The sequence below is a fragment of the Colius striatus genome, chromosome Z (assembly GCF_028858725.1).
Source record: "Colius striatus isolate bColStr4 chromosome Z, bColStr4.1.hap1, whole genome shotgun sequence".
NCBI lineage: Eukaryota > Metazoa > Chordata > Aves > Coliiformes > Coliidae > Colius > Colius striatus.
The window spans coordinates 664,617-687,956 of NC_084790.1; the positions used below are offsets into that span (position 1 = coordinate 664,617).

A 23,340-nucleotide genomic window follows, 5' to 3' on the forward strand; every position below is an offset into this window, starting at 1 on the left:
TCTGCCTGTGTGAGCTGAGCTCAGGGACAACAGTTCCTGGCTCTTTTTGGAGAACTGCTGACTTTTGTCCCAGAGATGACTGGCCAGTGTTTTGTTCTCTGTTTGGCTGGCTGGCCTGATTGCATGTGGTGGCTCTAACAGTGGGAGCAGGGCCTGTACCATGAACAGTCACTGTCTGGATCCTGGCACTTTGTTTCCTTGATGTTCCCGTGCTTCAGCAGCTCTGAAAGGCGAGAGACTCGAGGTGGTGTGTTGAACAGTGGCCTCTTGTCCTGCAGCTCCCAGCACTGCTGCTAGCCAAGCCTCTGCATGCCTGTCTTTCTCCTCTCACAATATTCCTTTTGATCCTCTGTGTGCCAGGCCTTCTACCGCCGCGTGAAGTCTCACATGGTAACTGCTTCTAAGTCAACACAGCAGCAACGACCCAGCAGGGCTGTGGCTATATTTAGGAAGTATTCAAAGTGCACACAAATCAGATTGCTTTAAATAAAAACCCACCAGACACTGTTGGGGTAGAATGAAGGGATGCTGTTCAGTGATTTGCTTTGATTTCTTTTTGCTCTGAGCTGTCACCTTTGTATTTATACCCTCAGGTGAAAGCGGGGCTGGGAAAACTGAGGCCAGTAAATACATAATGCAGTACATAGCAGCCATTACCAACCCTGGTCAGAGGGCTGAGGTGGAAAGGTAAGGGCTTTACAGAAAAAGGAGGGAAATGGGTTTGTTCATGGATCTTTTTCTGTGACCTGTGGTCTCTTATACTGATTACATACCCATTTTACAGCATTTAACCTGACTTGTTCAGGTGCTGCTTTTGCTCTGGGAACTTTGCACCATTGATTGCAAAAACCATGCAGAAAAGTTTATTCTCTAAGTTGGAAAATAAAGCCAGGATCTAGAAGTCGTGTCTGCTGTGGCAACCTGCCTGAAGTACATGTGTGTTAGAATGGCACACTGAGTGCAAGGAGCATGTTCTGTGCCCTCTCAGGCTCGTGTGCTCCTGAACTGCAAAATGTGCCTGTCAGGCCTGGAGGAAGGGCTTCTGCTGAGGCAGACTCAATTCCCACCCTGACACCAGTGCTGAAAGTGACCTGCAAAAGAGTTCAAGAAATTGGTTTCAAAACTTAGCTGTGTAAAGGAATTTGTGATGCTGCTTTGGTCTGTGATCCCCATTTGCTGGCCATTAAGGAGCCAAAAAGCTCCCAGCCAGTTCCCGTGGGGTTGCTGATATCACACACGTGTGCCGAGGTGTCACCAAAGGCCATCACTGCTCTGCCTAACGTTTTCTCTAGAAATGCATTAATGTATTCAAGTCTGGACTTAACCCTGCTCTCTCTTCCATTTATCTGTGCTGCAGAGTCAAGAACATACTGCTGAAATCCAACTGTGTGTTAGAGGCCTTTGGCAATGCCAAGACAAACCGGAACGACAATTCCAGCAGGTTTGGAAAATACATGGATATCAACTTTGATTTCAAAGGAGACCCCATAGGTGGCCATATCAACAACTACTTACTAGAAAAGGTGAGCTGCCCTTGCTTCTAGAGGTGGAGGCTTTTGTGGAGTTACTTTTGTAATGTGTGTGGTAAGTTTTCCTTTCAAAGAACATCAGGAGGTGGCATGTGAGGGCAGAGCAGCTCTCTACATCAATCTGTGTTACTCTAAGTAGCTGAAATGCTGCTGAAGCACTGGCGGTGCCCAGTTAAACACCATTGCTTCCAGAGCTCAGCACCTAAGGGACTGGAGTTACTCGAAAGCTTGTGCATATATAGGTGTGTGTATGTTTATCCAGAGTGAGAGCTGAGGTTAATTTAACATGTGCAAAACTCCTTTGTTAAAAGGAGTGGTGAATAAAAGAAGAAGATATCTGTGTCTGTGAGTGGCAACAGGGTGCTCTAGAAGTGTTAATCTGCAGTAATGACACAGCCTTGTGTGATCTTTGCCTGAACCTTGCCTCTATATATTCCAAGTGATCCTGAGCAGAATGACTTTTGTGTCATTGGATGGCTTATAACAGGGGAACATGTGAAACTAGAAAAAGCAGGCATGGTCTGTTAACAGCTCTCGTGATGTGAGACACGTGTCTGCCTTCAGACACCAGTGATTACCAGGCAGTGACTGCAGGGCAGCAGGACCACATGCCTCATCACTCTCCATAGTTCAAACTTGTGGGGTAAAATAAGGATATGTTGCTTCTTTACTGAATTTCTTCTGCATTTCACTTCATTTTTGGGCATGTGCTGTCTTACACTGATTTGGAATGAGTGCTCTGAAGATGGAGCTGTCACTTGCTCCCTAAAACAATGCCCTCACGTTATAGCAGAGTGTTTGATTGTACAGGGTTGGGTGCTGTTGGTCAGCCTGTCCTGGGGTTGAAGAAGTGGTTACTGTAAAGCTCTAACTAACAGAATCATTTGGGTTGGAAAGGATCTTTAACACCATTGAGTCAACCCATGGCCCTCAGCTCCATGGCTTTGCAGTATCTCCAGGGATGGGGCTCAGCTGTGGCCCACACAACGTCTGTTTGTAGTCACAGAGTCCTGCTTATTGTTTCTAGCAATGAAGAAACTGCTGAGCTAAAGTGATGTTGGGTTTGACTGCCATGCATGCTGCCATGTGGCACTCCTGGTTGGAAGTAGGACATTGCAGCTGTTACACAAGCTGCTCTTTTTGATTATAGACTTCAAACTCCATGGTCACACCCACAGATAATAGTGTTCAGAACAGATTTATTGTAAGCTAAGGCTAGTTTGCAGGTGTCCTAGCAGTGGTGAGCTGATAGTTTGGTGTGTAAGGGGAGGTGCTGGGGAAGCAGACTGTCCACATTCAGAAATCCCTGTGGTTTGTTTCCCCACAGTCTCGTGTGATTGTGCAGCAGCCAGGAGAACGAAGCTTTCATTCTTTTTACCAGGTTTGTATTCATCTGCTGAAACAAATGTCCTGTCTCAAGTTTCCCAGCCATGATAGACAAACTCTATAGAGCTTTCACCCTCTGGTGTGTTTGCCAAGGAGGTGCATCTGGGGTCAGCTTAGGTTCTTTAGCTCTTGGAATAGACCTGCTCTGGGGAAGGAGCCTGGGAAGATTTGTTTTCTATCCTGCAGTCCCAAATTACTACATTTGTAAAAGTAAAAGGAGAGTAACTAACTAAACAGCCCTGGTAGGATATTGGACTTTGACTCACTGTTTTATCTGTAGTAAGTCTAATCTCTCTATTTTCTCTTGAGGCCTTTAGTCCATATGGAAGTAATTTTATCACACCAAATTGACTTTCCTTTTCTTGAGAGGATTCCTTTGGATGCCTTCCATATTGTTGGGTGGTTCCCCTGTGTGTCCTTTAGGGAAAATGGTCAGCCTGTTAGTATAACCTTTATTCTCAGTCTTGCAGTGAGGGACACGTAGGTTGGTTTGGTTTTCCCTGCCTCAGTACTCCACGATGGCACGTCAGCACTGATCTCATGAGTGTGGCAGTTCCCTCTTGGGAAGTGGCTGTGTATGGCAGAGGTCAATGTGCTTGCCAAGGCACATCTGTGGCATGTCATAGATGTAAACATGTCTGGGCTGTGAAGAGGTTCAGGCTTGTTTGTAAGCAGTTGTGTCACTCAGACTGTCACTGAGGCAAGCCCTTCCTGCTGGTCACAGCCCTACAGCCACGCAGACGCTGGGTTTTGCACATGTTCTGCTTGGGACTCCAGATACCACAGCACTGATTTCATCTTTTGCTTGTCAAGCAGATGAGTAAGAAACAGGAAAAGGAAGGATTTTATGGTTTGGATTCACCTTTTCTCAAACCTCTTTTTGCACAGCTCCTGCAGGGAGGTTCTGACCAGATGTTACGTTCTCTACATCTGCAGAAGGATGCCTCTGCTTACAACTATATCTGTCCTGGAGCACAGATAAAGGTGAGGGTGCTGTTAATGACTGAGAGGTAGCTTGTCTTAAAGCCAGCAGGAGCTGAGGGCAGGGTTTGAGATGAACATGGAAAGCTGACACTGATGGGCTATTTTTAATGGAGTTTCTGGCCCTAGAAGACAAGTGTATTTGTACCTGTGCATACTGCACTTGTGGCTGCTCATAGAAAGCAATCAAATGTAGCAGGAGAGATATCACCCGTGTTAAATGCAGGCATAGATATTTGACACGTTACCAGTGGCAGCCTCTTCATGCTTCATAATGAGCAGCTTCAGCTACTTTTCAAAAAGCCATAAGGGCTCATTTTTTTGCAGCAGCAGGAACATTGAAGTTACTGAAGCATTCATTCTTCATATCTGAGTTCCCTTCAGATGGGTCTCTGAGCAGGAAAGAAGGGAACAAACCCATAAAGTTTTTAGGTCAACAGGATCTTGAATGTATTAAATACACCTGGAGATGCCCCTAATGTTGTCCCTCTGCAGCAGACAAAAGGCTTCCTGATTTTTAATTGCTTCCTTCAGAAGCTCTTTGTCAAACAAACCCACAGACCATCTCAGCCAGCTTTAGCAGTTTCTCTAGAAATGTGCAGTGAAAGGGAAGCTGGATGACTGGCAAGAAAGGTGGTGGCCAGCAATTTACTGCTGCTGCTTCTGCTCAGAGAGTCTGTGACTGCACTACCTGGAACTTTGGATTGTTTATGAACTGCTTCTACCCTTCCACAACACTGGTTGTGGTGCTGGGCTGGGTTTGTGTATGTCGTTGCTGGCAGTGTCCAGGTGTGTGTGACACGGGGCTCAGCACACGGCCATGTGGCATGAGGGAGGAGAAACCTCACGCTGGTGTCTTGCATCTGAAAAATGCCAAAGTGCATCTGTCTTTCCATGGGCTTGCAGGCTCTTTGCTTTCTCACTGTTAACTTCCATCAAGCCCCTCATGTTCCAAACGTGTCTCTGCCCTCAGTGCTCCATCAATGACGGCGCAGAGTTCAAAGCCGTAGCTGATGCCATGAAAGTGATAGGCTTCAAGCAAGAGGAGATTCAGACTGTCTACAAAATTGTGGCAGCCATTCTTCACTTGGTAAGCTGTGTGCCTGCTGGTATGAGGAGGCTGCTCTTCAGGAAGGGTCAAGCACCCCTGTACTTCCAGCAGCTGTACCTTTCCTGCTGCAGAAGCAGTTAGATCTGTTGGCTAGAAAGGTGTGCACACAAGTTTACAGCTTCCAGGAGTGGGTGAAGTTTCTTAGTGTAATAGGCCAGTTCATGATGGAAGAGCAGCTTTATTCCTGCATGTTCCAAAACAGAGATTTCACTGGTTCTGGGAGCTGTCAACTGTTCTGAACAGGAATTGTTTTGCTTTGGCAGTGTCTTGCTATCCTCCTGTCCCCTTTTAGCCTCACACTTGCCATCACCACTGTGGTTTTGCTGGAGGGATGATACTTCACTTCCTGGTGGAGTCTTGAGCACAGCCAAATACAGGAGACCTGTATTCAGTAACAAAGCTGTGTGGTTGTGTTCTGCCAGTCCAGGACTGTCACCAGTGCAGACATGTCAGCTTCCCTACAATATTGCCATCACCTTAGTAGGCAGGAGCATTGCAGTAAGAACTGTGGGGATGAAATGCTACATAACACTTAACTTGTGTGCTTAATGTCATCACCCTCTGCTAAACTCTGAAGCTTGAGACAGTCTTTGGTGAAACCTCTGGAAGGGTTTGATGTCATTTTTGTCCCAGAAGCTGAGGTGAACCCTGAGCAGGAATGCTTTTGTTTGAGTCAGGCTTTGCTGCTTCCACTGCTGCTGGAGCTTTGTGGGTCTGTGGATACACAAGGCCCAGACTCCGCAGTGTGTGAGGAGACCTCGACTCGATAGCGAGGGGCATGGGGTGAACTTGGGCAGTACTGATTCAGAGTCATCAGAGACTGAGAAACCTAATCTCTTGCTACTTGTTGCAGGGGAACTTGAAATTCTCTGTGGATGGTGACACACCTGTAATAGAAAACAGCAAGGTCGTGGCTGTCATCGCAGACCTGCTGTCAACAAAGGCTGACATGGTGGAGAAGGCTCTGCTGTTCCGGACCGTAGCCACGGGCCGGGATGTCATTGACAAGCAGCACACTGAGCAAGAGGCCACCTATGGCAGAGATGCCTTAGCAAAAGTGAGTTTCAGTTTCCTTTCTCTGCCTCCAGTTTTGTATGTGACAGGAACCCTGGTGTATTTGCTTTTGCCCTTTGGTTGAGTTGTACTTGGTGCAGCAAAGAATGGTGATGCCCAGCAAAGGCATTCAATAGTGAATTGCGTTCAACACTGCACATTTCTCAGGGCTCAGGTCCCAGGAGGATCCCTGCCTGGATCAATAAGTGTGCTGCTTGCTGAGATGTCACAAGGCAGTACTTTGTGCAGCTGTATTGCTGAATGTGTGAGTCCTGTGCATGGGGGGATTGCAGAGCAGCACCATCCCTACCCTTCCTGGCTGTGACACAGCACACATCACAACCAGCAGTGGAGAGGAGGGAGCTGCAAGCCTGGCTTGCTGGCATCCTGCAAGAGGAATACATGGTACAGGGCTGAATATTCTGCAAAGTATTGAACAGTTAAACTGAAAGAGTAGAGAGTGGAACCATAACATTTGGAGCTCAGGTTGGAAACCCTAAGTGCTTGCTTTCTTTATGAAAAGTGGAGAGTGATGACAAGAGGAGTGACAATTGTCCCTCCTTTGCTAAAGAATCAAATGCTAGGGGAAGAACAGATGAAGTTACAAAGATCCTTGATTATTAGCTTGCCTTTTCCCCTAAGTTTTTATGTTTGCACATCTTCACAACATGTTTTGAACATGTAGTCTTCAAAGATACCTGTGCCTACAGATCCTTTTCTTTTTGAAAGGTGAACAGGAGTATTTTACTGCCATTGTGTTCAGTTGTTTGGCTTCTACAACCCACCTCTCACTTGCTCTTCAGTATTGTTCAGTAACTCTCAGGAATGGAAGTTATTAGGCAACTGAAAAGTAGACTGGAATGAAATGAGGGGAAGCACTGTACCCAGTGACCTCCCTGGGACTGACACTTTGTGGGAGTGAGTTTGGGAAGAATGAAAAAGCAGTTTTCATAGACTATTTTCTTCATCTTCATCTGCTCTCTTTGAGCAAAGGGTTCTCTTCAGCTTTGTGTAGTTAGGGCAGCATCTTGGATTAGGCTTTGTGTTCCCCACGTGTTGCATGTACCTGCAAGAGCTGAGGCAGGTGCGGGAGCTGCTCAGTGTTTGTGTCCTGGCAGGCGATCTACGAGCGCCTCTTCTGCTGGATTGTCACTCACATCAATGATGTGATCGAAGTGAAGAACTATGACACCACCATCCATGGCAAGAACACGGTCATTGGCGTGCTGGATATCTATGGCTTTGAAATATTTGATAACAACAGGTGAGCTGTGGTGTTAGAGCCCAGTGCTGTGCCTTCTCCTTTCCCACACACATCCTCACCTTCTCCTTTTTCTTCTGTTTGTACAGTTTTGAGCAGTTTTGCATCAATTACTGCAATGAAAAGCTGCAGCAGCTCTTCATTCAGCTGGTTCTAAAGCAGGAGCAGGAAGAGTACCAGCGAGAGGGAATCCCCTGGAAGCACGTGAGTGGTTGGCAGGGGAGGGAGAGGTTGGTTTGAGGTCAGTGTACCGGCAGAAGGGCCAGATCTGAAGTTGCTCCCCATGTGGGCTCCTGTGGAAGTTGACAGGACATCTGTGTCCGTGTCAGCTGTGCTGTTTGACCTGCTGTCTGGAAATGGGGCTGTGGAAGGGGCTGAGCAAGTATCTCACGGCATTCCTTTGTTTGGCATGGCATGGGAAGTGACTCCAGGCGTGAGTTCAAGCATATTGTGACATCCCTGTGATGCCACCCCCAGCACTGAGTGTTTCTGTTCTGAGAGGTTATGGATATTGTCAGGTTGGAGATATTCAAATGTAAAACTCTTGGGTTTTGCTCTTGGGATTCCCTGTGTAACACCAAGATGCACAGTTCTCACTGGGCTGACTGCACAGCTGAATTGAAGAAGACATTTTATACTGCAGTCTGTAGCAGGTGGTTTTAGCAGAGGCCTCAAGATTCATGTGAGCTGCCTGACAAATGAGAAGAGCAGCTGGAAGAGCAGCCTGCTCCATTTTGGTTTAGTGATGTGCATGTTGAAAGCCGATTGCCTCTCCCGTTGAGCAGCAGGTCCCGCTCTCTGTCCCTCAGTGGCCAACACTGCTATGCTCCTTTTCACTGGCCAAGGTCACAAACAGACCCCTCGTTGTGCTTTCCAGATCGATTACTTTAACAACCAGGTGATTGTGGACCTGGTGGAGCAGCAGCACAAAGGGATCATTGCTATTCTGGACGATGCCTGCATGAACGTCGGCAAGGTGACGGATGAGATGTTCCTTGAGGCTCTCAATAACAAGCTGGGCAAGCATGCTCATTTCTCCAGCAGAAAGGTAATGGGCTCCTTCCTACCCTGGGTGACCCCTTTTCCGTTTTCCTGAGGCGTGATGGAACGAGGAGAAGGACTTGCAGGGTGGCCAGGGTTGGAGCCTGAGAGGAGCCCCCAAGGCAGAACAGGCCATGTGGGCTGGGTTTGGCTGAGGGCTCCGTGCCCGGCAGAGGGAGCCGAAGGATGCCCAATGTGGGATCCGTTTATTCCAGGCACAACAGAAGCCGAGCTGCTGCTTTGCCATAGTGTGATGTCATTTGGAGCCAATCGATGTGTGCTTCGGCCACACGTGATGTTCCTGCCAGGCTGCTCTCCTACACGGTGACAGGGGAATTGTTCACACTTGTGCACTATTGCAGCGCTGTGGTCGTGGCTTTTCATCCTCACTGGCCTCAACCCCTGCCCATCTCACTCTGGACCTGTGATCATCCAGGCCCCTCCACTTGCTTTGCTTTTGGCACAATGTACAAGTGAAAAGGCTTTGTTTGTTTGTTCCTCACAGCCTGATTAATTTGAGCATCTTTCGTGCCGAGTAATCAAATCAGAGCCTTTAATTTATTGATGTCTGTCTCCTCTGAGGCGGGGTTTGAAGTGCATCGTGCTGAAGGCTGCTCCCCCCTTCCCCCCCAGCCCAGTGCAGCGCTTTATGTAGGTCAGAAACACAAAATTAGCATGGTTGTGTAAGAAATGTGCTAAAGGCTGCCTCCGGGGAGGCTGCACAGAAACAATAGAGCTGGATGTGGCTTGTTTGGGTAGAGGCTGGCACAGAAATAAAATAGCCATGTTTTCCTGCCAGCTGTGGCTCTCCTGAAGTGGCCTTTAGCTGCAGCACACCTGACATCTCCTCTGCCACATGCATCCTAGCTGAGGGAGGGGGACTGCCCGCTGTTGTCTTCCACTTTAACCTAGATTTTTCCTGCCCAAGCTGCAGATTCACAGCATGTTGTGAATAAACTCCCCCCAGAACAAGTGTTTGCATGGAGCACATAGTCTGGCTTTCTAGATTTTAATACAAATTGCTTCCTTTAGTAGTCCTAATGACTGTGAATAGTGAAGCCTGCGGGGATGGAGCCTTAAATCCTCTGCAGTGGGGCAGTGTGGAAAGTGGGCCAGGTCCTGGAGCTATCTAGTCAACAGACTAAGCTGACAGAGAGAGGAGTTCAGTTGCTGTTCTGTCCTTGGTCCCCTGTCTGCTAAGGTGATGTGGTTCCATCACAGAGAGCAGGTAGCAAGCACTTTGAGCCAGTGAGGAAGAGGACTGAATCTCATCAACTATGTGGGATGCTATGAAAAGAAAATGAGAAAAAAGGAATGTGTTTGTGTCCTTTACCTTGAGGAATCCCTTTGCAGCACAGGAGCCATGCACTGAAAATGCTGCCAGTGCAGTGTTCCTCAGTAGGGGGTGGCATTGTCAGGGAAGTGTTTGCACAGACTAGGAGGGAAGCAAGGAATGCTGCTATAAATAACGTCTGTGGGGATGATGTATCTGTCAGGCTTGCTAATTTCTAGCTTAAATCAATAGAGCCCTGACAAAATTGACCATAAAAGTCACAGCAGCGTAATTGTTTTTTCCCCCTCTGGTGTCTTTGCAGATGTCCTTTACCAGGGTCTGAGGGACCTTCCTCAGGCCCATCTAGAGCTGCTGTAGGAAACCTGAGCTTCCTAAGCCAGCCTCTTCTAGCTTGAATTAAAGCAGAGGACCTGATTTGGTTTCATAATTGGCTTTTGCAGCCTGTAATGGTTCTTTCCAGATACTATAAAGTTCAAAGTAGATTGAAGCCATTCCTAAAGGGTTAAAGTATGTGTGCTGATCAGCTCCCATCTTCCAGCCTGAGTTAATGCCTCACTGCTCGCCTGTAGAGCACATTGGACCCTGGCTCCATGTGGATAAGCTCTAAGGGGCTGCTGTGCCCTAAATAGTGATGTCCTAGTTTGTGTGCTGTATGTCTGCTCTGCTGCTGTCTGCTTGGTTGTCCTGCTGAAAGCCAAACACACCAGGAAAAATACTGGCAAATGCTGCCACTACTAATATTTGTGGCAAAATATTCTGTTCCTAGAGCGTGGATCATCCTTCTCCAAGCTGCCCAATGCTAATCTAGATGTGTACAAGTACTGACTGCTCTGACAGTGCTTCTCAACAACAGGCTCCTTTCCTCAGCCTTTGTTCATTTGATCTTATACATTTATAGGATCAGGTGCAGAGATGGTCTATGAATTCCTAACTCCAAATAGGGGAAGGTTCTCCTTAGTGTCAGCCTCAACAAACTGATTGTGAAGGGAAGAGTGTGAGAAGGTCCATTCTGGTCCACCAGCCCTTGCTGTTTTTAATGGTGCCCATGCTTCCTGCAAAGGCTTAATCCATCTACCTGCTCCTTTTGGCTTCAGCAAAAATCCTGCTGTTTCTGAGAGAAGAGCACTTCTTAAAGCTGTGGGCTCTTACAGCTTGATTTGCACCAATACAAACACACATGATGCATCCCTGAGAACAGGCTGTAAAGGGGCCTTTAGCTGGGTTTAGCATCTACACGTGCCTGTAGGAGGTGGAATGGCTGTGCTTCCTGGGTCTGTTTCCAATGCATGTTGCTTTTCCATGGATCTGGAAAGTCCACAGGTGACACTTTAATGTGTGTGAATTTATTGCAGCTTTGTGCAACTGACAAAACTCTGGAGTTCGACAGAGACTTTCGGATCAGGCACTACGCCGGGGACGTGATGTGAGTTCACTTGAGAAATCAAGTTGCACCTTCTGTTTTTGTCTTTTAGCCTGCTTTGAAGCAGTACAGGGTTCTGAGGTAATGCTGCTGCTGGGATGAACCAGAATAGCTGTCATACAGAAGTACAGAGTGCAGCAGTTGCTTACCAATTAAATCTTAATGCTCTACAGAGTATGATTTTATACTTGGAATGGAAACAAAAGGAGGAGAAGGGGAGTGAGGGGCTGAGGGGAGGGGGTGCTTGAGGAAAAAAAGGGAGAGAAAAAAACCCAGCTTGCAGTGTTTATGCAAGAAAGCTAATAAAATCTGATTTAGACATCTGTTTAGTGTGATTATATAACTCTCTGGCTTTAAATTCTCAAATCATTTAGAGCAGGCTCGAAATGCAGGGCGATGTTAAACTGCAGCAATTAGCAGTGCAAGGAGCCTGCCCCATTCAGACTGAAGTGTTTGCAGTACCCAAAGCCTACAGAAGTGGCCACAGTATAGGACAAATGGCCATGGTATGGGACAGAAATGCAAAGGGAGCTGAAGTAGAAGTGAGAGATGCCCACGTGTTAGAAAGTGTTCCCTGGGAAAGCTGTGCTCTGGAGTGTCCCTGGAATGATTTCATGGTTAGGATTTGTGTAGCTCTCCATGCCAGCAGAATCTAAAGGAAGCTAACAAGGGATTAAACTTACCTTTCCTTTATAAGGGTAATCAGTGGGATCGTTCTGGAGCCCACTCTGCCCTGTTTGGATTTGTTCTGGAGTCTTTGCTGAGCAATTGCTGATAGATTGCCCTGATTTCAAAGCATTTTGCCAAGGAAAAGGACACAAGGTGAAGAGAATCTTCCTTGAGACCAAGACAGGGATATATTAGACTTTGAAAAAGAAGACAATTTCTGCTGTGAACTTGGAGGCAGAAATGATGAGTGTAACTGGAACGTGGGCCATCTTCCTCCTTGGGGCTGCAAAAGACCTTTAGGATCCTGGAGTCCAACCATGATTCCACACTGATGCCAGCAGGTCAGAGAAGGACTTTGCTGTTTTGCAATTAATCCTGTTTTCCTTCTTTTTACCCCCAGTTACTCAGTCAGTGGGTTTATTGACAAGAACAAGGACACTTTATTCCAAGACTTCAAGCGCCTCATGTACAACAGGTAGGAAAATACATTAATGAGGTGAATCTAAGTCTGACTTGTTAGAGCCCTTTTTATAGAGTGGGTGCTGGAAGAGACTAATGTTTTCAGTGGTGGTGTCTTTACTGGGTGTGCAGTGCATGTGCATAAACACATTGCTTTGGGATTGGATCTTTGTGTATCTGACCCAGAGGCCATTAGTTTGGTTTCTCAGGGTAAAGTCCTTATTCTGTACACATTGGTTTTGTTCTGATATACCCTTTAACTGAATTGAAGGTGTTTGTTTGAACCCAGCTCATTGTGCAATCAAGATAGCTGTGCAGACATGACCTGTGCTGCTTGGCTTGCCATGAACCAGGGCTTTGGACCAGTTGGAAGTGTACCCTTACTGATCTCTCTAATCAGTGCTAGAGATACTGAGCAGCATTTAGTCAACAGCAGAAACCACTGGCCCCAGCTACAATTCCTGTTTTGAAAGCAAATGTAGGGATGATGGGCAAAATGGGGAAATAGATTTGAATCTTTTTTATGTGTGCAGTGGTCTGAAGAGTTTAAACCATGCAGTCACATGTTTGACTTGCCTAATCAGTATTTGTGAGTTGCCCTTGACAGGCAGGTTTGAAATGCTATCAAGATGTGTGTGCTTCATACACAAGTGCCCCCAAAAGCTGTTTTCTTTCATGGCTGGTATTAAATGTGTTCCAATTTTCTGTCCTGTAACTGTGGCCTGTCTCAGCCTTTCCAAGACTTTGCTCAGAGGTGGGATTCAGCATCAAACAGCCTGCAGCTGCACAGGCAGCTCTGTTACCTGCATGAAAAGCCAATTCAACTATTAACCTAGTTTACAGTCCTGTTGTGTTTATTTGCTGTACTCTCTTGAACAGTCTTGCTGTTCATGTTTCCAGGACTTCACATTAACCAAAAACCTGCCAAATACTTGCTGTACACAGGTTTGATTTCATTTAGCCTCTGTTTTCTGTGAAGTCCCTGGTAAAGACTGTGCACAAAGACCACTTAAGGCACATGAAAGCACATGATAGATTGGCTATTAGATTGCCATAGCTGCTTTCAGCTTTTGTCTGTTCCACAGCTCTTGCCATCCATCATGGGCATTTTACCTCACCTTCAACCCTTCAAGAAGATGTAGGATAAAATGTATAAATGATTGTACAAACCAAGAATGGTGCTGAGGCACAGCTTAAATCACATTGCAGGCTTCAAGGGAGGCTGTTGTGCTCTCACTCTTCCCTTCTGATTGAATTCTTTATGTCTGTGTCAGTAAGACAGACTGCTCCTGATAGATCACTGCTGCAGGATGGTTACTGTCCCATCCCTGCACATCTTTATCCAGATGCTTTGGGTGTAAGTTTGAACTGTGTATTGCCCAAGAGCAAGAGAGGAATGTCGGATTGGTTTGGCTGCTACACTTTGAGCTGCAAACACCAGTAGATCTGGACAGAAGCAAGGTGTTGAGTTTGGAATGGAGTGCTGTTAGACCTTGTGACTAAAGAGACTTGTCTTTTAGTTCTAACCCAGTGTTGAAGATGATGTGGCCTGAAGGTAAACTGAGCATCACTGAGGTGACCAAGAGACCTCTGACAGCTGCTACTCTTTTTAAGAACTCCATGATTGCACTAGTGGACAACCTAGCATCAAAGGTAAGGGCACAGGTTTTGCTGCCCATGCTATTCTCTGGAGGATTTGGCCTTTCTGTGATGGATTACTTTGGGTGGCTTTTCTTTTAAGCACGGGCAGGGAAGTCGTTTGCCTGAACAGCTGTGAGTGAGGAGCTGCTCTGGGAGCTCTCTCTGCACATGCAGCTCATTTATTTGTGTATTCTTTTTTTCCCCTTTCTTTTTTGCCTCTCCTCTGTAACTGCTTTTGTCTGGCTCTTCTTTCATCCATACCTCTCCTCTCCAGCCTGACAGCTTCATCTGTAGTAAGTTATAATGTCACCACAGTGACTGATTGTACACATCCAGCACAAATTTGCCAGCCCTGTGTCCTGTCCTTTCTGTCACCTGCTGAGCTATAAGCCACGGACAAGAAACCTCTCAAGGAGGAGTTTGATGGTAGAAGGCAATGACTTTAAACTGGTTTCTTGGGGTTTTTTTTAACACTTCAAAATCTAAACATCATTCAGCTTGATTTAAAAAAGAAAAATTACTTGTAATTAGGCCTCTGAACAGCTTTCAGAGCTGAGCCCTTTGTGTCTCTGCATTTCAGTTCTTCCATTTATAAAATGCAGCTCCCAGGCTTGACAGCCTCATGGTGCAATAATGGGAGCTGCATAATTATCCCCCTGAAGAGCTGAGGCTGGTGGGATTGTAAGCATGGAATAATCTACTTTAGAATTTACCCTAGTAGCTGTCATTGCTGAGAGGCTTTAATTGCACTGTAATTGCAGTGATGGATGATCTCCTGTCTGTGCAGGAACTTCCTCTTTCTGTTTTCCAAAAGGAAAGCAGCGCCCTGACTTCTGTCTTTTCTGTCAGATCCAGATACAATCCCTCCTCTTTGTGCTGGGCTTGAAGTCACAGAGGTTTTGCACTGAGGTTTGCCTTTTTGAATGGCAAAGGTATGAATGACAAGGCAAGCAGTTTATGTCTTGTCAGGAAGGAACAGCAATGCTCTGGACACTGTGGTGTCAGTGACTCCTTAGTCCTTCTGAACTAAGCCCCTGTTTCCTGTGAGTCTCAGTTTCTGGGTTGGTGGTCGTTCCTGTTCTCCCCTGCACAGTCTCACCCCCCTTTGTATCCCAGTTGAGCTGCAGTGCCCCAGACTCGATGGGATGTTCACATCAGTAGAAATCTGTTGGGATTTTTCTGTCTTACTGTTTTCCTGTGCCCCTTCCTTAGAAAAACCTGAGCTTGGCTCAAGTTCAGCTGTAACTCCTAGAAGGTTTTCAGAGGCACCTCCTTTTGCAAGGGCTACTCAGAAATACTATCTATTAATGCAATATTAATACAATTTGACCTGGAGAAGCTGAGGTGAGCCTTTATGATGCTTACTAACTGCTTTTCCCCACACTAGTAAAGTTAGAAATGGGCTAGCAAGGGCTAGCAGTGAAGAGAAAGAAATCGAGGGACTTCAAAGCCCAGTGTGATGAAAGCACATGTGTTTGAAAGATTCCCAGCTGCCCTTTCCAGGCTGGGGCTGGTTATCCACTGCCTTGGCCTTTAATCTCAGAAAGAGAAAGTAGACATCAGAAACAGCCCAGCAGAACTGTGTATGGGGCTGACTGGCAGTGAAAGGTGTGTGGCCCTGTGGGACCCTTGCTGAACGTGTGGTGTCAGCCCAGCAGCTCGGGGCAGGGGGAGTGAAGCCACCAGTCCCTGTCCAACCTTCTCTGCTGCCCACAGTCCAAGGCCATGCAGAAACAGGGACTCACACACCGGTGGCTCCTGTTTGTCCTGTGAGGGTGTGGGCTGGAAGGGAGCTGGGATTTGCCCTGCACAGGCTGGTGGTCAGTGATTTCCATCATCCAGCTGTGTTGGTGCAGGACTCCATTCAGTGCAGCCACAGCTTCATCTGTGCTGTGTGTGGGCTGGTGCTGGGAAGGCTGCACCCACAGCCAGGGCAGTCACGGTGCTTTCTTGCCTGTTCTCAAGGTTCTTGTTTGTTCTGTCTTTTATGGAGATGGCTTTTGCTATCAGCAAAGTCTGTAGAGAGAGAGGATGCGGGACTGGCTCTGATACCTAGCAAAGGACAGTGAGTAAGGTGGGCATCCTGTGCCAGCATCACTGCAGTGTGTCGGGGAGCCTGGCACCGCTCTTGTCACTTCTGTCCCAGCCCTGCCGCTGCCGTTAAGCAGCCCAGCCTCATTCAGCCGCGTGGGGAAGCCCCACACCTCGGCGGGGGCAGCAGTTGTGTCTGCCCAGGCTTTCTGTGTGCGATGAAAGCTGCCTTGGTTTGCCCTCAGGAGCCCTACTACGTGCGTTGCATCAAGCCCAACGACAAGAAGTCTCCGCAGGCGTTCGACGAGGAGCGGTGCCGGCACCAGGTGGAGTACCTGGGCCTGCTGGAGAACGTCAGGGTGCGCAGGGCCGGCTTCGCCTACCGCCAGACCTACGCCAAGTTCCTGCACAGGTGGGTGAGGAGCGGCACGGCGTGGCACGGCGTGGCACGAGGCGTGGCACGAGGCCTGGGCTTTGCCTGGCGCTGCTAACGCAGGCGCGGGCTGCTCTCGTCTGGTGGCAGCAGATGTGCTGCGAGGGGCATGTTGGCACTTCCCTGCTAAAATTCATTTGCTGTATTACTCTGTGCAGCGGGAAGGTGTAATGAGGCCCTTCCCTGGAGCACAACCCCAGACCCAAAGCTAATTAACTGCTGGTTTCTAATTGCTGCAGCGACAGACACAGACACAGCGTGTCTTGGGAAGCGCTGGATGGCTCAGTGTTGTGTGGGAAGGGATGGTAACATAACCCTGTTCAAATGTGGCTTTGATACTTCTTGCCCTCTCAGTTCCTCCCAGGCTTGTGCCAAACGGCACCTTTTCAACTGAGCTTTGTCTCACAGTTTCAGTGGATGAGGGTGGGTGCCCTGAACTCAACCTCGTGCTGATGAAGCAGGGAATGGTGGGTGCCCTGAACTCAGCCTCGTGCTGATGAAGCAGGGAATGGTGGGTGCTCTGAACTCAGCCTCGTGCTGATGAAGCAGGGAATGGTGGGTGCTCAGAACTCAGCCTCGTGCTGATGAAGCGGGGAATGGTGGGTGCTCAGAACTCAGCCTCGTGCTGATGAAGCAGGGAATGGTGGGTGCTCAGAACTCAACCTCGTGCTGATGAAGCAGGGAATGGTGGGTGCTCTGAACTCAGCCTCGTGCTGATGAAGCAGGGAATGGTGGGTGCTCTGAACTCAGCCTCGTGCTGATGAAGCGGGGAATGGGCTTTGGCTTCTGGTATTGAATCAGGTGCAAAAATAGCCATGAGGGTAGAAAAAAAATGAAACTGTTGAAGCAGATGGGATGTCATGTGCTAGAAACAAAATGCTGCTGGAAGATCTTTCGCCTGGAGATCTGCTGATACCTGAAGTGGAACCACAGGCTCTGGCGTGCTCGACACAGCCACCAGCAGCAGGTGTCTCTTCCCTCTGACCCTGGGCAGTGGTTGGAGCGTGCTGCTGCCCTCACGTGTGGAATTCGTTCCGATTTACTCTTAAGATTTGTGTAATTGCTATTAATATAAACAGCTGCTTTGGTTTCTAATGAATGTTTGATGAGCTCCTGTAAGCTGAAGAGCAGAAGCGGTGTTTAGAGCCAGGAAACCAAATTAGCACGTGGCAACTGGTACAGCTTTCGGCAGGCTGTAACACTTGTTCTGCCCAGCCTGGAGCAGGATTAAACATCTCCAGTGTAAGGTATCAGAGGCTGGAAAAGAAGAGTCTTCTGGCCTGGAGATTGTGGTTATTCTTTCCCAAATTCATCCCCTCTTCCAGGGGCTGGCAGTATGGTTTGTGAGACTGGCCACAAGTGTTTTGAGTGGTTCTCTTGACAGGGATCACAAGGGATTTCTGCTCCTTTATATTTAACAGGCTTATGGGGAGACTGGGAACGTGGAGGCGACTCCAGGCCCTTCAGCTCAGGGCCCTTGTGCTGCATGTGGGGCATGTTTTAAGACAGACCTGGAGTAACTCTGCGAGAGGCTGTTGTGGGACAGAACTTTGTTAGCCTGTGTTTGCAAAGGTATTACAGAAGTTCAAGCCCTCAGACAGATATTGAACTCCCTTACAGGCCCCTGGAGCTTCCAGGTTTCTCTGAGCTCACAGGAGATACCTGTGTTTTGTTACGCTGGGAGGGCAGGGTGTATAGAGACGTGTGTCAGGACAGCTAGAGATAAGAGATGCATCCAGAAATACATATTTAAATGGCTATCTGAGAGCATGGATGCCTGGCTTTTATTTATATGTATGTGTGTGCATAAAACATTTAAACTTTCTGGAGGAAGTTTGCTGCTAATTAGCCTTAAAAGACTGTGAGGTAATTGCTGTCTCGTGTCTAACGGTACAAGTGAGGTGAGGCACAGTAAACACCATTAATAAATGTCCTTTTCAGATTTTCCTTGCAACGAGGTAAATTTTTATGTTTAAAAGTGCAGAGCAGCATGCCCTTACCAATCTGTAGCAAGCAGGAGCTCCATATCGTGGTGCTGGGCCAAGAGATGTTGTGTGTTCGCTTGGTGACACCCTCCACTCGTGTGATGCTCACATCAGGGCCACGTAACTTCAGTGGATGGGATGCATTCTTCTCTTTCCGTGTAGGACTGAGTAGCAAAAGCCAAAAGCTGCTTGGGGTTGGGTTTCAGCAGGGGGGTGTGTGTGGGGCAGGGGCAGGAACGGCGCCTGGGAGGCATCTGCAGGCACCGCCACACGTAATCCAACACTTGCACCAGGGAGGCAGCCACATGCCGGTTCCCAGGCGGTGTTAAACATAGCATGGAAGCCACACTGCCACAGCCCCAAGCAGCAGTGGGGAGAGGAGGGCCCAGCTTCCCCTGCACACCCCACAGTGTTCATTAAAGCTTCCTAATTTAGCAGCTTGCAACGATGTTGTCTCTTAGGAGAGCTCTACTGGGAGCTGTAAACTCCAGCAGCAGCGTCCTGCATGCCTGATGCTTCTTCAGCTAAGGGTGGAGAAGGAGGAGGGGAAACAAAGGTGTATAGAAGGGAATGTTTAATGTGAAATACCATCCCCCTGCTTCTGTGGTAAGGGACAAGGAGAATTCAGTATTTCCTTGGGGCATGTTTTCAGCTCTCTGACGTTTTGCCCCTCGTTGTTGTGGCCCCATCAGCAGAAGGGGCCTGTTCAGTACCAGGGCTTTGCACTGCTGCCCTGTTTGGGTGTTTTGGTGGGCTGCTTTTCCTTGTGTAAGTGTCTCAGGGTGGAAGACATTCCCAGTGAATTAATTACTGCAGGAACATCTTCCTGATGAGTATAGGAAAGAGAAGCCAGTATAAAATATTGATGCCCTGTGTGTACGTGTATTTGAGAGAACGCTTTTGCCAGCCAAGCAGAAATGCCACCTCCTCTGCTGTGAGGCTGAGCAGGGGGGTTAATCTGCCGGTTTATTTCTCAGTGTGATCCCTACTCTGCATGCTGTAACCCCCACACTGATGGTGTTCCCTGCTTAGACACAGTGCACACCTCCATTTCACCCCCTCTTCAGCAGCTTGCTCAGAAGGGCCAGCATGATGAATGGAGTTGACAGTGTGATGTATTTCAGTTCAGCCTTATTTCAGCCTGTGTAGTAAGTCCTGCAGTGCAGCCACTCCCCAGTGAAAAGGTTTATTGCTGCAGCCATTTGATAGTAGCTGAGAATTTGGAATGTCTAAACCATTGAGATTGATGCCTGACTTGCATTGTGGGCTTTCAGGCAGAGCAGCAGTTCAGGTTGCTGCGTGCTTGTTTTATTTAGATCATGAATGCTGGTGCTGTTACAGGGAAAATGTCTATTCCAGTTTGATTATGTCCATAAATCTTATGCAGAAAATTCATTGTTGCCTTTTGCAAACATCTCTTCACCTAATCAGTGCTTTGCAAGGCTGGTAAATCTTACAGAGAGCTGAGGCTCATCCAGCTCCTCTCAGGGTTGATTTGTGGCCGCCTCAGTTCCAATCTGCCTTCTCTCCCTTAGTGTGCAAAGGAGTTTGGAGAGGAGTGATGGGAGGGGATGACTGACCAGCCATTGCAAACAGTGGTGCTGTCCACACAGCCCGTGGCAGTAACTGCCTGCCCCTGGGGCAGGTGCCAGAAGGGGTTAGAAATGGGGAAGCTCCAAAAGGAGAGGCAGGGAAAAGGACTGCAAGAATTCTGAAATCTGACTGTGACAACACAGCTGATGGCAGTGGCTGCTCCTGCCACGTGGGAGCAAAGCAAAGCTCTGCTTCCTTACCAGCAAACAAGTAATGGAATGCTGCAAGTGTGAAGAAGAGAACTGGCAGATCTGCAGGAGGACAATGGAGAGGCCTGTTGTGTTGAAGTGAGCTCCTCACTGGGGCTTCTTTTCAGCATCTGAGTCGTGCCACTCGTACTCATTGTCCTGGGATTCTTGCAGAGGGTGTCCTTCTAAACCATGCTGCAGGCTGCCTTCTGCAGAGCCTGGGTGACAAGCTGACATTGGTACCTTGTCCTTGCAGGTACAAGATGATCTCGGAATTCACGTGGCCGAACCACGAGCTGCCCTCAGACAGGGATGCTGTGCAGAAGCTCCTAGAGTGCCACGGCTTCCAGCACGACGTGGCTTACGGCAAGACCAAGATCTTCATCCGCACGCCTCGAACTCTCTTCACCCTGGAGGAGCTGCATGCCAAGATGCTTGTGAGGATCGTCCTCTTCCTGCAGAAGGTAATGCTTGGTGTACTGCATTCAAAACTTGCTTCAAGCTCCTTGTCTTTTGAGTCTGGCTTCCAAAAGTGCCAAGGCTGCCCCAGTCTAGAATGCTGCAGCTGTGTAAAGCTCGCTCAGGTGTGCTCTGTTCTGGATGACTGGGATCTGCCTGGCAGAGAGCAACGACTTCTGCCTTGCACAGCCACAGAAATGGTGGAACTGGCTTTGTCCTCACTGACAGAGACTGTTGACTGGTTCAAGAGCTTTAGAAATGTGTTTCTTAAGGTGTGTTTTTTCTCTGTCATTGTTGGCGCTCGGGGAAACAACAGAACTCGTGAAACCTTGATTTGCCCGGCACAGAGCGTGCTGACAGATGGGGATAAACACTACAGAGAAAAGGCCTGTTCTAAAGCTGTGCAGTTAACCAAGTGTGCACAGACCTTCTAAACCTGCTGGACTCAATCACTTTTTATGAATAAAGCCCTGAAGGAAGAGTTGCCCACTGCAAGCTTTCACACCCTCAGTTTCCTGCTGTTTACAACGCATTTGAGCTGATTCCTGCTCTGGAAAGCAAAACAACTGCACCAGTATGGAAGGAGAAAGTCCAGGGTCTCCTCTCTGTTGGTATTTGTTGTGCTGGCTTGCATGGTTTATCCTCAGTAAGGAGTGCTCTAGGTTTTGTGTATGTATATGTGATTAGTTTTCCTGCTGCTTAAAAGCTGCAGGACCTGCCTGTTTCAGAGCTTTGTGGTTCAGTGTTTTCCTTCCTTCTTTTGGCAGTGTTCTGCTTGCCCTGTTGAGTTTCACAGCAGCTTTCTTGAACTACTCATGATCTTCCTCCTGGTATCTTCCCTGGAAATGGCAGCACACTTTTCCAAAAGCTTCTTCTGGCTTATTCTTGGGGTGTGAAATGGGGCTAATTAGTGGGGCCCTTCTCCTATGCCTCTCTCAGGTTGTTTTAGTTGCACTTCCACTGAGCTCAATCAGGTTTCTCAGGAGGAGTTCCTGTCTCCAGCCACTTCCTAAGCACATTGGTCTTATTTGGTGCACTCAGTAAGTTCATTGTGTCGTGTCATTAATGTGGAGTCTCTCTCTCTTTCCATGGTGGTGTGAGACAAGCTAATGAGTTCCTTGCTGAATAAAGCTGCTGGGGGACACCTTGCTCCCAGGTGACCCCAGTTCTCATGTTAAACTTGTGAGGAATGGAGAGGTGACCTTTGCTGAAGCTGAAAAGTGCAATTAAGAGTAATTTAAAAGACCCAGCCTGTCTGTGCTGTGGGAACAGGTGATGTCTCACTAAAAATGAGCACTGAAGCTCCTCCTTCAGATAAAACCCACTGAACAAGCTGAGGCACAATTTTAACAGCAACCTGCGAGTTTTTGTGACAGTTTACTGGCCTTTCCTGGAGCTGAGCACTTGCCAATTATATAGCCTGGGCTGTGTTCTGGACTGGGCTTGACAGCCTTGGAGGAGAGCAGGGCTACAGATATTTTTGCCTCTAGAAGGTAGGTACCTGGTTAGGAATAAAGGATCAAGTCTCTGGCTCTGTGGGGGATTTGGCTGTAGTGGGTTTGTGTGGCAGTGGATGTGCTGGAGTATACATGGAATAAGCACAGTGCTTTGGGGCTGCCCTTGTTCCAACAATCAGCAAAAGTTAAACTGCCAGTGGAATTGCCAGAGGCTTCACAAACCTCCCTCTACTTTCTCCTCTCCCCAGAGTGGAGAGGGACCAACACAAGTCTACATGGAGCTGTCTTTCATTTCTGCACAAAGGGTTGAAATAGGACAGAGGGACTCACCCTTTTGGTATTCCTGTTTATATTTACTGAACCTTCTGAACTTTCTTCACCCAGGCTCTCAGATACTGTTTAGAGTTGTGAAGCTTGCAAAGACAGGAACCACTAGTGAATCCAAATGCTCACTGAACAGCTCGCCCACAAAAGAGCCGGCAGGGTTGGTGCCTGTGGGTGTGTCGTTAGGTGCCTGTATGGTGTTCAGTCATCTGGGAAATGCTTGGGCTTTTCCTTCTGTTTTCTGAATTCCAGTGGTTTTCCTGTTAGGGCTCATTCTCTGTATCACATCACTCCTGGGCTGAGGTACCAGCCCTGTTTGCTACCAGTAGATGGGGCAGTTGGAGGTGTCAGTGCTGAAAAAGGAACAATCACCCCAATACAAACCAGCACCAGGGTAAGGCTGTGAAGAGGCCTTCTCTCTGCTCTGAAAGCAGCCAGGCAGAGACTGAGGGAGGATGTAAGACAGAGCCTTCAGAGCAGCCCAGGGCAGGCTGGGCTCCAAGGAGGCTCATCCTTGCACAGGAATGATCCTCAGTAACAGCAGAGGCTGCGCTGAGCAGTTCAGCTCCTTGGCAGTTTAAACGTACGGCTCCGTTTCTGATGGGGGATGTGATGTGGTTTATTGCTCTCAGACAAATCACCAGGCATTCAAAAAGAGATGCACTAATTATCCTGAGAGCTTCACTGTGTGAGTAACCCTTAACCCTTAAAACAATGCTGGTTCCTTTGTGTAATGATGATAAGAATGTGCTCGTTGTGAGTCTGGTGAAATTGGATTCAAACTGACTTCCACTTTAGGCAGATAATTTCACTTTCTTCTGCCCCTCCTGGATGTCTTCTCCTTTATCTTTATCTTCAACCTCCTTTTTCTTCTGTAATAAAATGCTGGTGGGATTCCAGGCTGTGTTTTTTACTTGACCAAAGCAAGTCAGCAAGCAGTGTGATGTGATTTAACCGTGGCAACCCGCTGGCTCCAGGAGGATTCAGCGAGAGCGAGCTGTGTCCGGTATTAGAGCCCCCGAATG

At 47.9% G+C, this 23,340-nt stretch overlaps 1 protein-coding gene across 2 annotated transcripts in view; it reads left to right on the plus strand.

Annotated features, from left to right (window-relative positions):
* Positions 1-23,340, plus strand: part of LOC133628698 (unconventional myosin-Id) — a 109,747-nt gene that overhangs the window by 44,850 nt on the left and 41,557 nt on the right. For both annotated transcript variants that reach the window (XM_062017170.1, XM_062017171.1), the window contains 14 exons: positions 594-687; positions 1,358-1,523; positions 2,857-2,910; positions 3,804-3,899; positions 4,870-4,986; positions 5,861-6,064; positions 7,179-7,324; positions 7,411-7,525; positions 8,199-8,369; positions 11,009-11,079; positions 12,146-12,220; positions 13,725-13,857; positions 16,122-16,288; positions 20,332-20,539. In XM_062017170.1, the coding sequence (XP_061873154.1) occupies positions 594-687; positions 1,358-1,523; positions 2,857-2,910; positions 3,804-3,899; positions 4,870-4,986; positions 5,861-6,064; positions 7,179-7,324; positions 7,411-7,525; positions 8,199-8,369; positions 11,009-11,079; positions 12,146-12,220; positions 13,725-13,857; positions 16,122-16,288; positions 20,332-20,539 (1,817 nt within the window). The remainder of the gene's footprint in view (positions 1-593; positions 688-1,357; positions 1,524-2,856; positions 2,911-3,803; positions 3,900-4,869; positions 4,987-5,860; positions 6,065-7,178; positions 7,325-7,410; positions 7,526-8,198; positions 8,370-11,008; positions 11,080-12,145; positions 12,221-13,724; positions 13,858-16,121; positions 16,289-20,331; positions 20,540-23,340) is intronic.